Here is a 16,699-nt window from a genome sequence, read left to right on the forward strand (position 1 = left end):
TTTTATTTCATTAACAGGTTGTGTAAAAGAAATAAATAGTGCTACTGGGTAGTGATTACTAATCTGATTTTAAATTATCAAGTAATGTACTTTGACATTTAAAAAGGATATGTTCAAGACAAGTACCATATCGAGGTCGTGCGACGTTGTTTATATACGATTTAAACTGAAATTGTGCTAAAATATTGCACTATAATATAACATGATCTAAACAAAAATAAATTAACTCAAATCGTTTTGGCGCTAATAAAACACATCTTAATAATTAATGGCGTTCAGAAATTTTCACCTCTTTCACCAATGTGAAGAGCCCTGGGCTGGGATTCTAAAATCACGATTCGACACGATTGCTTGATATGACTGATTCTAAATAAAATTTTCAGTCGTGAGTGTCTTGCGGATTGCCTATTTTTTAACGATTTGTCGACGACATGCTTGGGTATATCGTATACACCAGACGATATAGCTTCTTCATTTTTTAATACGTGCATAATGTGACAGCATCCTTTTTTAAACGTATTTGTTTCATTTATTGTTTACCAATAGTCATACCAGGCATTTTTAGTTATTATATATATTATCTATGATACCTTTAGTATATCACTATTAGTATATCAAGAAGCTTTCTTAAACACAACAACTAATAGATTTAATTTGACCCTATTTTCCACAACCTTCTGTTAATAATAGAGGTAATAGAGTTACCATTGAATGGGCAGTTTTAGTACATATATTAAGATTTTATGCCACATATTGTTACCAAAGAAGCATTGGACAAGATTTTAAATTTGAAATTAGCGAAACTACTACAAGTCATTGGATCCATAAAATTACTGAAATTATTGACAATCACCTTGCGGACCGATTAATTAATTTTTCAAATATAAGAGATTAGAGAAATTAATAAATTAACATTTATAGAGAGATCCAATTTCCCTGGTGTTCTAGGTCCTATTGATTGCACACATGTTGCCATATTAAAACCAAAAGTGGATGAACACAAGTTTTTGTGATTTTCTATGAATTCAATTATGATTTTCCAATGGATAGTGGTGGTTTTAAACGACAATTTTTTATTTTAAAGAAATAATATAGGCATATATTTAAATAAAAAAACACAAAGGCGAAAAAAATTAACAAAATAAATGAAAATTCTTAGTGTTTATCAATAGAAAAGACCATTGACGTTTCCATCGGTCAAATATTAGGGAAAATAACAAATATATACCAAGAAACCTAAATATATACCAAGAAACCTAGTATTTGGGTTTCATAATGCCTGAAGGCGAACTAAAAAATGGTAGTTTTTTTGTATAGGTTTTATTACTCCTGTTAGAATAGTATGTATTTCTATTTCTCCAGTCTGTTTAACTCTTTGCCATAACCTTGGTATAGCGCCCTTGGTAGAATTTCCATCACCCTGCTCCGTATCATACCATCTACTTGTAACCGTGTTTTAAAATATATTCTTACTACATTAGTTGATTGACTGTAAACATAAATGTATATTGTAAAATGTTGGTAGAAGAATTTAACTATTTAATCATGCCTTAAATAATTTAAACTGTTTATTTAATATCAACAAAAATAACATAATATGATGAATGTGAATACAATTTATCTGGGAAATACATTTTTTGATCTAAAAATAAAATGTCTTTTTGCTTTTCCGCTAAACCATTTTGATGTTTGTAGTTTATAAATATTCTTGTCATAATGGTTTTAAGAAAAGTTTTTAATATAATATTATCTTCTATATATACAAAAAGCCTTTTTCTTTTAATAAAAATTGGTTTCTAGTAATGGCATTTTCCTTTCCAGAAAAGGCCCTGGAGGTAGTCCAATCATCAGTTCCTATAAGTCTTAACATGGTCCAGCCAAAAACCAAAAACTCAAAATACTTCCCTGCAGTCACCCTTATCGCTCCCATTGACCACCATATAAAGGACGAGAAAATTGAGTCAATGTGTCAAAACATTATTGAGGATTTGTCTACTTATGGAGTATGTGTTCTAGATAAATTTTTAGGTGATGAGGAAGGCAGCCAAATTTTGGCAGAGGTATTAAATATTAAAGAAAAAGGAGCACTTAGAGATGGTCAGTTGGTGTCAACCAAAGGTAAAGGAAAAGAGGAGTTAAAAACAATTAGAAGTGATCAAATTTGTTGGGTGCATGGGAAGGAAAAAGAGTGTGAACATATTGGATATTTAATTGGAAGGGTGGATGCATTAATTACTAGGGCAAATAGAATGGTAAACAATGGAAAATTAGGACAATATAATATAACTGGAAGGACGAAAGTAAGTTTTTAAAAGTTATTTTCTATTTATTTTATTTTTACTAAGGAATAAAAGAAAAAAATAATACATTAATTTGCCTAAGGAAATAGGCTTGAACAGATTAAAGCTACCCTAATAAATATAAATCATATTATAAAATTAAGAAAAATCTAGTTAAAATAGTCCAAAAACTTTTACTTAAAATGCTCCAAGCAACACTCAATTTTTGTTGTATGTCATGAAAGGCTTTCAGATATCAGTTTCCGGTCAATCCAAGATGGATTTATCACTGGTTTGTCCTGGGCGATCGTTGTCCAGTTGAGGGTTGAAAATTTGATTTTGTAAATTAAGGTTGTAGCATTGTAGGATTTCAAAATTATTGATTTAACCAATATTTTACATTCTTGAGGGACTTCCATCAAGTAAGAACCATTGAGTAGCTAATTGGAGTGGCTCTTCAGAGTGGCCACAGTTGCATTAGCATAGCAACTGGCTAGGCTGGATTTCCAGATATTTTTCATCTTCATGAATCTTGATAATATTTTAGTATGGATTTTCAAGGAGGTAAATTCATCAATTAATAAAAGACCAGTCATCAGTTACTAGTTGGGCTGTAATTAACTTGAAAATGTTGTTATTTAGGTCGTTGAACTAGACGTTAGTTTCATAGACGCCCCCTGGTCCATGTGTAATAATAGAGGTTATTCTATTCTCAATAATGTGAATTATTTCTTTCTTTTTTATTTTTGAATTTTTGATGTCTAATTTACTCTTTTCTAAGAAATTTTTGTAGATTGTTTGTCGAGTTTTTTATAAATTAAGGCACGTATTTGATCGGTTAAATATTTTTTAGGATGGTTGGCTTAATCAATAATTCTTTAATTTAATTCAATAGAATTTTGCTCACTTTTTTCATATAACAGAGAGTTTTATTTTGGGGTTATGTATAATAATAATAATAAATGAATTTTAATTAAACTCGGCTAATAGCAGCCAAAGCTGTTTGCTTAACCGAGCATACAGAATGCAGCAATACATAATATTATAAATGACATGGTATAAACAGCTCTAATTAGTAACAATAATTATGATAATGAGAAATTCACAAAATTTAATCCAAATATATTTAAAAGTTCACAACCCTGGTATAGAACTATATTTACTCAGCACAAACCCTTTTATGTTTTTCGTAAAACTTGACAAATTTGAAGTTTATTATGCAACAAATTGTGACATACTTTTGAAGCAAGAAATGAAAAGCTACGTCGAAACATAGCTGTGCGATGCTTTGGTATATTTAAAAGGGTATTTTGACGAAGTGATACGATCATGAGTGGAGCATCTAAAAGTTAAACGATCTCCGTTCAATAAAGTTAAAGTGTACCGTCTCTCGATCCTACATATTTAACCACTTCAGTGCAGGTAACTTGTATCTGATGTGATCACGGGCTCTTAAATTGTAAATAAAACGTATACATGAATTCTGCAAACGTTGTAATCTTTTTTTTTTGATATTACATGCAAAATTTATTAATTGCATCCTAAATAAACCCCAAATACCAAATTTCAATCAAATAGGACAAATAGGAAGAAAGTTTTGATAGTCATGTGACCTTAAAACTGAATATTTTAAAAATTTATAGAAAAACAAAAATTTCTACTTAATAAACCCCAAATACCAAATTTCAATCAATTCGACCAAATAGGAAGAATGTTTTGATAGTCACGTGACCTTAAGACTGAATATTTTAAAAATTTGTAAAAAAATCAATAATTTTATACTAAATAAACCCAAATACCAAATTTCAACCCAATCGGACAAATAGCAAAAAAGTTATGATGGTCACGTAACTCTAAAATCTGTAATTTAAAAAAATTAAATAATTATATGCTCAACAAATCTGTGTGCATATAATTATTTAATTTTTAAAAAGTGCTAAACTGCATAACTTAATAACCAAATAACTATTAAATTTTTCCATATCATAAAACTCACTAAACACCTAAATCCAAATTTTAAATTAAATAGACCAATGCAATCCACGGTGTATAAATCCCATTAATTTTAAATTAATAAAAAGTGCCAATTTGTTTTTGAGCCTTCCGAGTTGGCCTTGAAATGTGTGGAAAATACGACATTTTTCGCAGACGTCAAACACTGCTGAATTTTCCTGGCCGCAATATACAATTTCCCCAAATGATATGCACATATTCGGAAAGCTCGTAGTTTTTCTGATTAGACGGTACCTTTAATTGACAGGTTCCGGGTAGGTTTCATTGAAAATTTAACGAAACTGTGACACCCTTACCTCCCCGAAAAATAACGTGCCGAGATACCTGCTGTTGGCGGCCATATTGGATCATTTCACGCTTGTGGTGACGTTTAACGAAAAAATCGGAGAAAATTGACTTGTTTGAGAAAAATGCATTTTTTTGGTACTTCTAATGTACCTGGAATTCTGAAATTTTAGTATGTAATGTAAAACAAAATTTGGAATCTTACAGATGATGTTTCATTTTCTAATAGTGTATAGGGACGCCGCAAATGTTAATTATACGTAAATATTTGGTTTATTATAGTTTTTAATTCCCTGAAAGATAAATCGTCCAGGTGGCGCCTCTAGAAAGTTAATAAATAAAATATGGTTTTTGGGTCGGATGAGAAAAGTTGTTAGAAAAATTAGCTGGCCCTGTATAGTTCACAAAAATTTCGTTTATATGGCATTTGAAAGAGAAATAATGAAGCTTTGTTTTAATGTTTTTTTCCTGAAATAAGTACCTTTAGCGAAAAACTGAAAATGCCATAACTCATTAAAAAAAATTAAAAAAAAACCTCCAAATATGTCATTTTATCTATAAAACTAAGCATTTTCGCCGAAACACTTTTTTTTGTTCAAATTATAATTTTGCTTCTGAAGCAGTTTGAATTTTTTTTTATAATCTTTTCACTAGGCACAAATTCTTGCCCTCGTCATGAGATATGATGTCAAGAGCCTATCTTACTGTGGTCATACTTGATTTTACTCTCATTAATTTTTACGCCTATTATTTTCCGCTGCAGATTCAATTTTTAAAAATTCATTTTTAACAGTTCTTTCACAGTTGAGTTTGCAACGATGTCTATAGTCTTATGGTTAAAATCTTTGGTGTGACACTCAAATTACGAGACAGTTTTACCACTCAACACAACTCTTTATTTTATTCTTGACACATGTTTTGCTAACTACATTAGCATCTTTGAGAGAAGATTAAAACTAAACTAAAACCATTAACAAGTGGCTTTATATACTAAAGATGTAACTAATAAAGTCAAAAACGTAATTGACTATAAGGGATTGGGCCTTTATTACTGTTAACAATTTTTTTTTATTTTTGATTATTGGTGAACTTTTGTATGCATCTAATTTTCTATTGTTATGAATTGGTTTAACTTATTAAGTTGCATATTTCTGCACAGTATCCATATTTGATCTATGCTACATGTTCTTTAAATCTGACATTAATTCTTTCTCTCTTTTCTTTTGGTTTGTCCTACGTGTCTAAAATGTAAATGTATGTCTAATATGTCTTAAATTTAAATTTTATCTTTTGGGTTTCCTAAAAGATTTCATAAGTTGACCGAATTTTGATAGACCGTTCTTAGACAAGTCTTTAAAAACCCTATCAATGCCTTTGGTAGAAATAGGATCATATGGTATTGGAATTTTTGCATTTAACTCAAGAATCATACTTTACTTTGCTATTAACGTACTGCAGCAGCTTTCTCGTTTTCTCGTAGGTACCAGATAACCGAAGCTATTCTTGATGACAAAAAAGTTACATATGCCTGCGTTCCCACTACTTATTCTAGTTTATATCTAAAATAAGCTAACACTGTTTTGACCCTATATGGTCTCCTAAACATACAATATAATTTCGATAAACAAAATCACCTACAATTAAAGATTTTCTTTTTCCTTTATTCATACTAAATACTTACTTATATTTTTACTGGCTTTTTGTTTTATATCTATAAAGAAGTATTCGTATTATAATCGTCTAAAAATTAATATGTTAAACCGTTTAATTGCAATGAGTGAATTTTAGCATAGCTGGTCTGTCGGTCGAAAGCCGGTGGTTTTGCAATTAATTATTTAACCATTTTAAATTCAGGTCAATGTGTTTTATTAAAAACTAAGCCATCGAACGCTGGATTACAGAACTGCAATTTTAGAAAAACTTAGTATAAACTATTGAAAATACGAAGCTTTATTGTAGGATTTTTGGGAATTGGCAAATAATTTAGCGCAGAAATTTTAGCAGTATTAGGGCAAATCTCGACACCTCAAAAAAATACCCTACGTACTGGACTTCAATTTTAGGAAATGTAAATTTTCTTAAATTAAATGAAAATCCGGTATATTTTCAAGCCGGTAAAACAATTTCCGAACGGTATAGCCCTTCAGAAATTCAAGCAGATGGAACCTGTATATCACCGATATAGACAACTGCAAAGGTTGTTTCGTAATCTCCAAGAGCTTTATCAATAGCAATTTGATAAACTGAAGGATCATTGGCAAGTCCAAATGGCATAGTTACAAAAGCCATTCTCTTAGTACTTTTCTGACTGACAGGTATTTGGTAAAAAAGGCATGTCAAGAGTCAAAAAATAAAAATTACCATTAGGGCGATTAATTTGGTCACTTATTATTGGTAATGGATACATACCTGAAATACTATTTCGATTGAGCTCACGAACGTCGTTGCACATTCTATCAGAGCCGTCTTCCTTTTTCACCCATATGATAGGAGTTTCATAAGGAGAGCAGCTGGTCACCAGAGTCGAATAATGTTGGCTTTTAATAATGCTAAAATCTTAGAAAGAAGAAGTGCATTCTCAACAGGTGCCAAGCGATAAGGTCTAAGTTGATCATATTTCTATCAGAACCTTAGAACATTGAAAGACTAGAATTGGCAATGCGAATAACAGTTTATTTATTGTTAAAATAATAACCACAATATTAAGTCTTTAGAATAAGATGCTGATCATTAGGTGATTCTACCATAAAAAATTAAACTTGTGTACTAAATCTACATTTTTGAGCCATAACTGCCAACAGGCTAAATATGTTTGTAAAAATATTATGTACTCAAATGGTTTTACTTAAACTAAAAATTATACTTAAAATCTCCATTAATTTTAGGATAAATTAGATTTCTTGGCTTTTTGTTCAAGTTATTAGTAAATATCTTTTTTTTAATTCTTGTTGAGACTGCTTTAGATATTTTGTTAAATTTGGTACCCACCTGACAGAAACACTTTTGTTGAAAACTAATTTTCTACTTTAACCAGTTGCCTCTACATAAACACGATATCTGAGATTGTGCGCCACTGTCATTGAGATGAATTTCATATTAAAAGTTGCGATTTATTGCATGGAGTATCTAGTATAACTTAAAGAAGTAGTTAGCCTCTCATATAGTAATTTTCTACGTTTTTAAGAAAATTAAAGTAGTTTTCTAAATGTAAACCGAAATAAACACAAAAAATAATATAAATAAAAAAAATCAGTTTCTTTGTAGGATGCTATGCATATGCCATGCGTTTTTGCCAATTCACCTAATATATTTTTTCCTATCGTAAAAATTATTATTCCTTAAGCCCAAACACCTATTTTGTCGCTCATGAAATACTTTTTCTTTTGGTCGACGCGGAAATCCCGCAGGTTTAGATAGAATTCCCGAATTTTATCGGGTGAGTGTCGAATTTCGAAGAAGCCAGGGAAGCCTGCGATCCACAAGGGTATCTACAGTCTTAGGATTAATTCTTTTATGCTAAATTTGAAGGAAGACACGGAAATTAACGCTACAAAAGCTAAAAATTAAAAGCTCACAATTTAAAATTGTTAGAATTTATGAATGAGCATGAAAAACAAAATTCCACTACTTCTCATGAAGACATTGAACCAGTATAAGCTAAATTGCTGTTAAGAAAAATTTTTTTAAAAATGTATGTTGTTTAATCAAAGAAATTTTATGTTTTTCTATTGTTTTTATATCTTTTATATATGAAAAACGCTGTTGTTTCTTCTCATAATTTCGTGTATAATTTCACGATCTTTAAATGTATCTTATTTTTAAATCTTGAAACGGAAATAAATCTTTATTAGGGGGCATGTTAATTAAGTTAGAGGAGCTACTGTTTAAAATTAGTTTGGTTAATACAGGTCCCAAAAAACCATGATACATAATTTGTTTTTTTTTAAATGGAATCACATTTTTTTTTTCGAAATGGGAGTCTCATTTGACTCTCTAACTAACTAAATCTCTCTTTAACTAACAAATTATTTTACCCTAAAATGCGACGTTGCCTAGTTATTAACAATTAAAGGAAATTTTCAAGACAGTCAATGTTGAATTAAACAAAATTGAATTGAAAATATCATTATTTGAGGAACGATTTTAATCACCCCGTATAAAAAAATATTATAATAATTTTGGAATTTCGAAAGATAAAATCAACTTAGCCAAGGACTCTACATAGATGTTTTAAAAAGATAAAAAACTTTGGTGGTAAATATTAATATTAAGGTGAAACATTGATTTTTGTGAAAAATTCTTTATAACTAGGCAACGTCACATTTTAGGGTAAAACTGCTTTAAGGTTAAAGAGAAAGTCAAACGGGACTCCCATTTCGGAAAAATAATACAGGAGGTTCCACGCTTTTTTGGGACACCCTGTATCAACCAAACTAATTTTAAAAAGTAGCCCCTCTAACTTAATTAATATTCCCCCTATTAAAAATTTCTTCCGTTTCAAGGTTTAGCCGCCATCGAGCATCGCGATATTAAATGGACACCCTGTGTATGTGTATACCCATAAAAGTAAAACTTGAGGACAAGTCTTATTTAAGCCAAATTTCACACAGAATCTCTAAGTTGAAGTTTAAAAACTGCCCTTATTACAGCCATAAGATTTTCTCAGTCGTTATACATGATCCGACAGCGTGTGCGGTAAGTCACGTAGTCCTGATTATTATTATTAGTACGTGGGGCTAGCCAAGAGTTTATTTGCGTTTTTAATAGATTCGTTGACTTATATACAGTTATTAGAACCTGCATTATTATGAGATCTGATGATTTCAAATCATTAGTAAGAGATTTCTTTATATATATATATATATATATATATATATATATATATATATAATATAAGTATATATAATAAATATATTATATAAGTATATATAATATTTTATATAAGTTAAAAAATATGTACAATAATTAATTTACTTAAAATCGTTTTAATGAAATAAAATCCTAATATTGACTATGATTTTTCCCAGGTAACGGTTATTCATTATGTTTATTAAATTTATTCATTCAGCGAAAAAACTTCATTGATACCGATTATTTTGGATTATCATATTTTTTTTTTAATCTTATCTGGTCGAATTTCTTTTGTCACGTATGCCAAATCAATCTTTTTATCTCTGCATTAAAATAATGTTTTGTTCGTGGTGATTTCTGTTTTATTGAAGTCCAATTGATACGTTTGTTAGAAATATGTTTCTAGCGAAATTTTTTTTTTTCGAAATTGATTTTTTTTTGGTTGGTGTATACGTAATTTAAGCGAGGCAGACGCATTTTATCTCTTATGTGCATTTACGCATTTCATTTCTTTTACGTCTTATATAGGGTGTTCCTTAAAGACGTGCTAATATTTAAGGGAGTAATTCCTGGACCCATTTAAAGAAAAAAAATATTTTCTTCGCCAGTGGCGTCTCTATAGGCCTTCTATTGAATATTTTTAGTGAAAAAAATACTACGCCACTGCTTTTTCTTAAAATAAAAATTATTTTTAAAATCCTCAGTCAGTTTTTAGCAAATTTGATCTCTTGGTTTTTTTTTCGTCCGACGCATTTTTCGCCTAAAAAGATAAAAACAATTTTACTTCGCTAAAATGCCAGCTCGTTGCCCATAGCAACGAGCAATAAAAAACAGGCATAGGAGACTCCGCGACTTTATTTGCGTCAAATAAAGACGCGTTACGGCACTTATTATTAAAAAACTGATATTTTTTAAAAACTTAACAACCTGTATCTCATAAGTTAAGACGTTTAGGACATATGTTCATAGGAACTTTTTTTCTTAATATGGGTCCAGGAATCACTCCCTTAAATATTAGCACGTCTTTAAGGAACACCCTGTACATGCAAGGTGAGTCGCCGAGAACCGCATCCACCGTGTGTGAGAAACCTGTAATTAGGAAAAAACTAATAATATTACAGTATACTAAAATTGATAGAAGCAACCCGGCTAAAATATTTTTAAGATGGCGGCACTAAGAAGTAGTAGGTGTCAAGTTCGGTATTTTAAATGTGACATCTATACATGGTGTCCTATTTGCCATGTGTGAATATTGCTATTTCCGAAACTATAGGAGTTAACAGGGCGGTTAAATTAGAAAAATGGTGTCAATTTTGATGCTTATTCTAAATCCTTTTACAGCGTTGCAAAATGTTTATTAGTTCGTGAATTACAGGGTGATTTATAAAAAATGCTAAATTTTATTTTAATTATTATTTCCAAAACTATTGGTTTTAGAAAGTTTTATAATTTTTTGTGCTCTACAAAACTTCACCTTTAATTTTTTTTTATGACGTTTGATATTTTGGCAACGGCTATCAACTTATTTTTTTTAATACGGATCTGCTTTTTTTTATAACTTATTTTGAAAGCAGTTTTTATTCCCTTTAAAATGATTATCTTATTCATATGTTTCCCAACGTTTCACCGTATTAAGAACCATCATCAGGAATTTTTCCTTAGTGCGGATCTAACTTTTTTAATTGCTAAAAACCTAAATACTTTTAAATGTTTATTCTTTTCCTGATGATTTAAAATTTAATTAATTAAAAAAGCTTACGCTTATTAAGCTAGTGGTTATTTGCTTTAAACCCGATGAACCCTAATCTAAATGTAGTTTTAAATTATGACAAAGTCCAGTGCAATGATATATTAGAATGGTCACCCGTCAAAACACCAGCATTTTACTTCTCAAACAATGTAAATAGAAGGTGGATGACATTGTTTGGCAGGTGGAATGCTGGTGTTTTGACGGGTGACCATTCTAATATATCGTTGCACTGGACTTTATTGTAGTGTCTACTGTACAATTGTAGTTGTATTTTTTGCAAATAAAGATTCATTAATTCATTCATTCAAACAAATTAACAGATCTATCTACAAAGGGTACTCTTGCCGTAAATTTGTGATTTCTAAAGTAAAATTGTGGCGTAAAACATTTATATTTTGAGGACTTTCTTTAAATTCACGGTCTTATATCCCCATAAAAAATAATCAAGAGGTGACAAATCGGGGCTTCTGGCAGGCCAGCGAACTGCTCCTTGGTTTCCAATACACTTATTGGGAAAAGTTTGATTAAGAAACTGAAACACAGCAATACCATTTTGTGGTGGTGCCCGATCCTGTTGCCACCATAATTGCTGAACAATATTCAACGGCTCGTCATCTAGGGCATCAAATATATCGTTTTGCAGCAAATTTACGTCTCGTACGGAAATCAAATTTTCATTATCGAAAACTGGCCCTAAAATTTTATTTCCATATAGCCCAATCCAAACATTAAACGACTCCCGTCCCTGACTTCAAATTTGTTGATTTTTATATGGATTTTCGACTGCGTAATAATGCTTATTATTTGTGTTAAAAAAACCACTCGTGGAGAAATTGCATTCATCCGTCCATATTATTTTATTCAAAAAATTCTCATCTTCAGTAACATAAGGCTTGAATTTGGCAATTGGCTTAAAGTAAAGCTAATTGCAAAATTCAAGCCTTCTTAATTCTAATTGCAAACTTAAGCCAGGCGACAGCGCACTCCTGGCTTAAGTTCTTGGCTAATATGGATTCTATATGGCGAAGATTTACCGCAACCTTTAACAAAATTTCTTACTTATTATAGTATTGTAAAACGTGACTTTAAAATATTAAGGCTGCTCTCTACCAATTATAATCTTTCAGTCCAAATTTTCAAAATCTTGTTCCTAACATCGCCATTTATTTTGCGAAACCAAGCCTAAAATTTAAAAAAAAGCGATGTTATGTCTGTTAAATTTTAGGAGTATATTTTTATGTTGAAAAGTCGCGAGGTGGAGAGCGCATGTAATATTTTGACGGCAAGCGAAGGCCATCTTTTGTTCATTTCAACGCCGCTTTTTTAATTTTGTTTTAATATTGGCGATCAAAAAATATCAACGCGTTGAATTTCCTTCACATTTGCTTACATTCGTCAGCTTATTGATAGTTTTTGATGAAATTTCCAATTGTAAAAATATACGGAGTGCATTAGTTTTTATTAATAATAAGTCAATACTCATTATTTAAATAAAAGAAAAAAAATTAAGAATCTTTCTTTTTTTTATTTATGGAAATTTTTTAATTATGGAAAATCTTAATTTTTTGCTATTAAATCGGTTGCAAATAAAAAAGTTTGATACGTCATAGGTTATATAAAAATGTGGGTCAACAAAATAAAGTAATAGAAATCCAGGGCCGTATTTGAAAAAAAAAAAGTTAATGATGGTATCTTAAAAACAAAACGTCGTATTTTAATTCTGAAAACGCCATCTTGTAGAGGAGAAAAAGTGCCTTTAACAAAGTGTTATTTATCTTATTATACGATTTTAAATAACATTAAAAAATTTTTTTTTCTAGATTTCAGTTTTTCCGGATAGTTTTTTAAATTTTAAAACAGCATTTTGTTAAGTATCAAATTTAGGAACTTTGCCATAATTTAACCGACCTTGTATCTCTTACGGTTTCCGAGATCCCAATGATGAGAGTCGAATTTGGGCCACCCTGTACATATTATTTAATAGCCTTTAATTATTTTAAAAAAGTTCTGGATTCATTTTTGTTCATTATTATATTGTTTATTAAAAATAAATTTATTTTAAAGTTAGTCAGATCATTGTAATATTTATTTTTTAAATATCTCCTTTTAATATTGATGTTTAACATTTAGTAGCAATAATGTTTTTCAGCAGATGATTATTGAATAAATAAATTTATGACAGCTAAACAAATTGTACACTTTTTAAAGGTTCAAATTACGAAACAGTTTTACCACTAACCAAAACTCTTTATTTTTAATCTTGATACGTGTTTCGCTAACGATGTTAGCATCTTCCGGAGAAGATTAAAACTGATGTAACTAATAGAGCGGAAAAAGCAATGAAACGGAACAAGCAATGCAGCATGGCCAAACAAATTTTAAACACTAACTAACTATTAACTGGTCTAAGTAATTTTAAGTTGTCTATCCCTACAAAGTGACCGGTATTTAAAACATGTTCAGCCACACTTGATTTTTCAACTCTTCCCTATTTCACATTTTCATTGGTCTTTATTTTATCTTTTGGGTTTCCTAAAAGATTTCGTAACTTGGCCGAACTTTGATAGACCATTCTTAGACCTAAGTCTTTGAAAACTATCAAGCCTCTCATCAAGATAGGATCGTATGGTATTGCAACAAAAGTTTGCTTATTTTCATCTTTTCGAAATGTTGTAGAGTTTTTAAGATTAACTTTAAACCTATGTCTTCTAATCAGCTTATTAATAATCTTATCGTCATAACCATTGCCAATAAGATCGATTTTTATGTTGAAAACAATCGTTAGAGTCTAAGTTATGTCTACTAGTTATGTATCTAAAAGTATTTGTTTCTTTTCTATAAATATCAAATTCTAACTTATTATTATTTTTGATGACACGAGTATCTAAGAATGGAAGCTGGTTATTTGTTTCTTGATGGAAGGTAAATTTAATAGATGGAAAACAATTATTGAGTTGTTCTACAAAATTATCAATATTGCATTTGCTTTTGTCGAACACAGCAAACACATCATCGACATATCTTAACCAAACTCGTGGGAAGTAATGGAATGTATTTTTTTCATGTAACTCAAAACGGTTCATAAAGAGCTCTGCTAGGAAAGGAGAGAGGCAATTACCCATGGCTGTACCTTCCAGTTGTTCATAGTATGAGTTGTTATATTGAAAAATATTTTGTGACATACAAAGTTTTGTTAATTTAATCATTTCTTGGATGTTATTAAAACCATTACTTTCCAGAAGTTCAATCAGATATTCCAAAGTTTCTGGTATGGGAATACTTGGGAACAAAGAAGATACATCGAAATAAACTGTTGGCTGTTTTTGACTGGAAAACATTCATAAGGTAATTTTAATGTCTCAAACTGCTTTACTAAGAACTTTGAAATGTTGTAAGTTGGAGATACTATAGTGGAGACAATTGGTCTCATTTTATTGCCAGGTTTGTGGATTTTTGGTAAACAATATAATTTTGGAATTGTTGGGTTCGAAAGTTGTAACTTAAAATTTTTTTTTAACTTAACTTATAGGTTTTTGCAGTCATTTAATGCTGTCTTAACCTGCGAAATCATTTTTGATAAAGGGTTTTTAGAAATCTTTTTATATGGGCCATTTTCAATAAGATCATCAACTCGTTTAAAATATTCTGGTTTGTCTAAAATAACAACTTTGTTTCCCTTGTCAACTTTTAAATAGAAACAGTCTTTTTCTCTCAGTCGTTTAACAATATTAGATCCCGATATGTTTTTTGATTTAGTAAGATTCTTTGTAATTTGGTTGCTAATCGTTTCTCTAGCAAAACCTTTCGAAGATTCTGGCAAGTACTGAATTGATGATTCAACACTTACTACAATCTCCTCCAGGTTGTTTTTGCAATTTGAAACTGGTCCAAAGTTTAGACCCTTATTGAGAACATCAAGTTCTTTCTCATTAAATGACTGAGAGGATTGATTTTTAACGATATTAATGGATTTTTCCTTTTGTGGTTTATGTATGTATTTGTGGTTAACTGCCGTCCAAAGCAAAAAAGCGGCATCTGCTTAACGAGCGAAATTGAGATAATAGGGTTTAAAGTTTTTTTCCTGAACCTTTTTTGTTTTTTTCTTTTTGACATTTTTAACTGTAGATTTCATTTTAACTGAGCCTGTAGAAATTTATTAATAAGTAAATTTAACAAAAATAAATTAAGAGAAGCTGTGAAGTCACTTACCGCTTATTCGTTTAGGAACCATTAAATAACCTCAGTTTACACTTGATAACGGTTGGAGATACTTACCAACCGAAACGTCGTGTTACAATAAATAAATAAGACAATGCAAGTCCGACAAGATGTTTTCATTAAATAACTTGTTGGGGTTTACTTAGTAATTAAGCAGTATGTGCTATTTTTGTGTTCGAAAATTGCTGCTAAACTGCTGAAATGATTCAAATATATTTTAGATATGTTTTAAAATACACAAAAATAGTAATGTGGAAGCAAAAATATTTCTCACTGCTTATTCGCTAAGAAACCATTATACAAAATTTTTATACTTGCAAAGTCAATATGCGGTATCTGATGTTCTGATTTCTTTTGTATATATAAAAAAATGCAATTTGTAAAATATTTGCCTTCCTAGGAATTGCATAATACATATAAAAAAACAATGAGTGAAATTAATACTGTTTTTATTACTCAAGTGGACTTACGAACAGGTATTTAAAATTTTTACCAGTAAATTAATAACTCTATTAAAAATAACTAAGGATCTTCTTCGTTAGGTTCACTGAGAGATGGCAAGCTTAGCCAAAACATTTTTCGATTTTCTGGAATAATTTTATCTAGCACTTTTAACACATTTTCTTTTTTATTGTTAGGAAATCCGCGGGGTGCATCAAGACAGGCAACATTTTTAACCAACTGACTTTTTTTCATAATTTTTTTCTGCAAAAATCTAGTACTTTGTCTTCTCCTGAAAATGAAGTTTTGTACTTTAACGTAAATTTACCACGTTCCGCAGTAATTTGCACAATGTCGGACAAATAAGGTCGCTTTTGTGTCCGATCATTTAGTTTTTGTTGAGACGAAAAATCTTTCCATTGAAAGAAATCTTGGATATCCATTTTTTTAACGTCTACCTTGCCTTTGCAGCAACTGCCAACAGCATCCGCAAAATCATCAAAGTCGTAGATTTTTTGTTTGCGCTTCATTGACCATCATTCCACCATCAGGTGGAATTGTCAATTCCACCTGATGGTGGAAACTATCAGCCGACATGAATGTGTGTCCAGGCTCGAAATAATTGAAACATATGGTCGTCGCTGAGATTTCGTCGAAGTTTATCATTCTCACCAGAAATGTTAAAAGTGCCCAATTCTTGTTTTGGCTAGCACAATTGTCCAACCAAATTATAATTGTTTTAGCGTCTCTATTTGACTTTATAAAGGAGTAAAAAGTGCTAATCAAATCTTCTTTACTGCGTTTGCTTATCGCTTCGTGCCATATAACTGCATACGGTTTGTTCTTAGAAGAAAATTTCCCT

The 16,699-nt window shown here is 30.4% G+C and overlaps 1 protein-coding gene across 3 annotated transcripts in view; it reads left to right on the forward strand.

Moving 5' to 3' along the window:
* LOC126734400 (egl nine homolog 1-like) overlaps positions 1-16,699 on the forward strand; it is a 48,925-nt gene that overhangs the window by 13,395 nt on the left and 18,831 nt on the right. For all 3 annotated transcript variants that reach the window (XM_050438018.1, XM_050438020.1, XM_050438021.1), the window contains exon 2: positions 1,822-2,300. In XM_050438018.1, coding sequence (XP_050293975.1) covers positions 1,822-2,300 — 479 coding nt within the window. The remainder of the gene's footprint in view (positions 1-1,821; positions 2,301-16,699) is intronic.

The sequence above is a fragment of the Anthonomus grandis genome, chromosome 3 (genome assembly GCF_022605725.1).
Source record: "Anthonomus grandis grandis chromosome 3, icAntGran1.3, whole genome shotgun sequence".
NCBI lineage: Eukaryota > Metazoa > Arthropoda > Insecta > Coleoptera > Curculionidae > Anthonomus > Anthonomus grandis.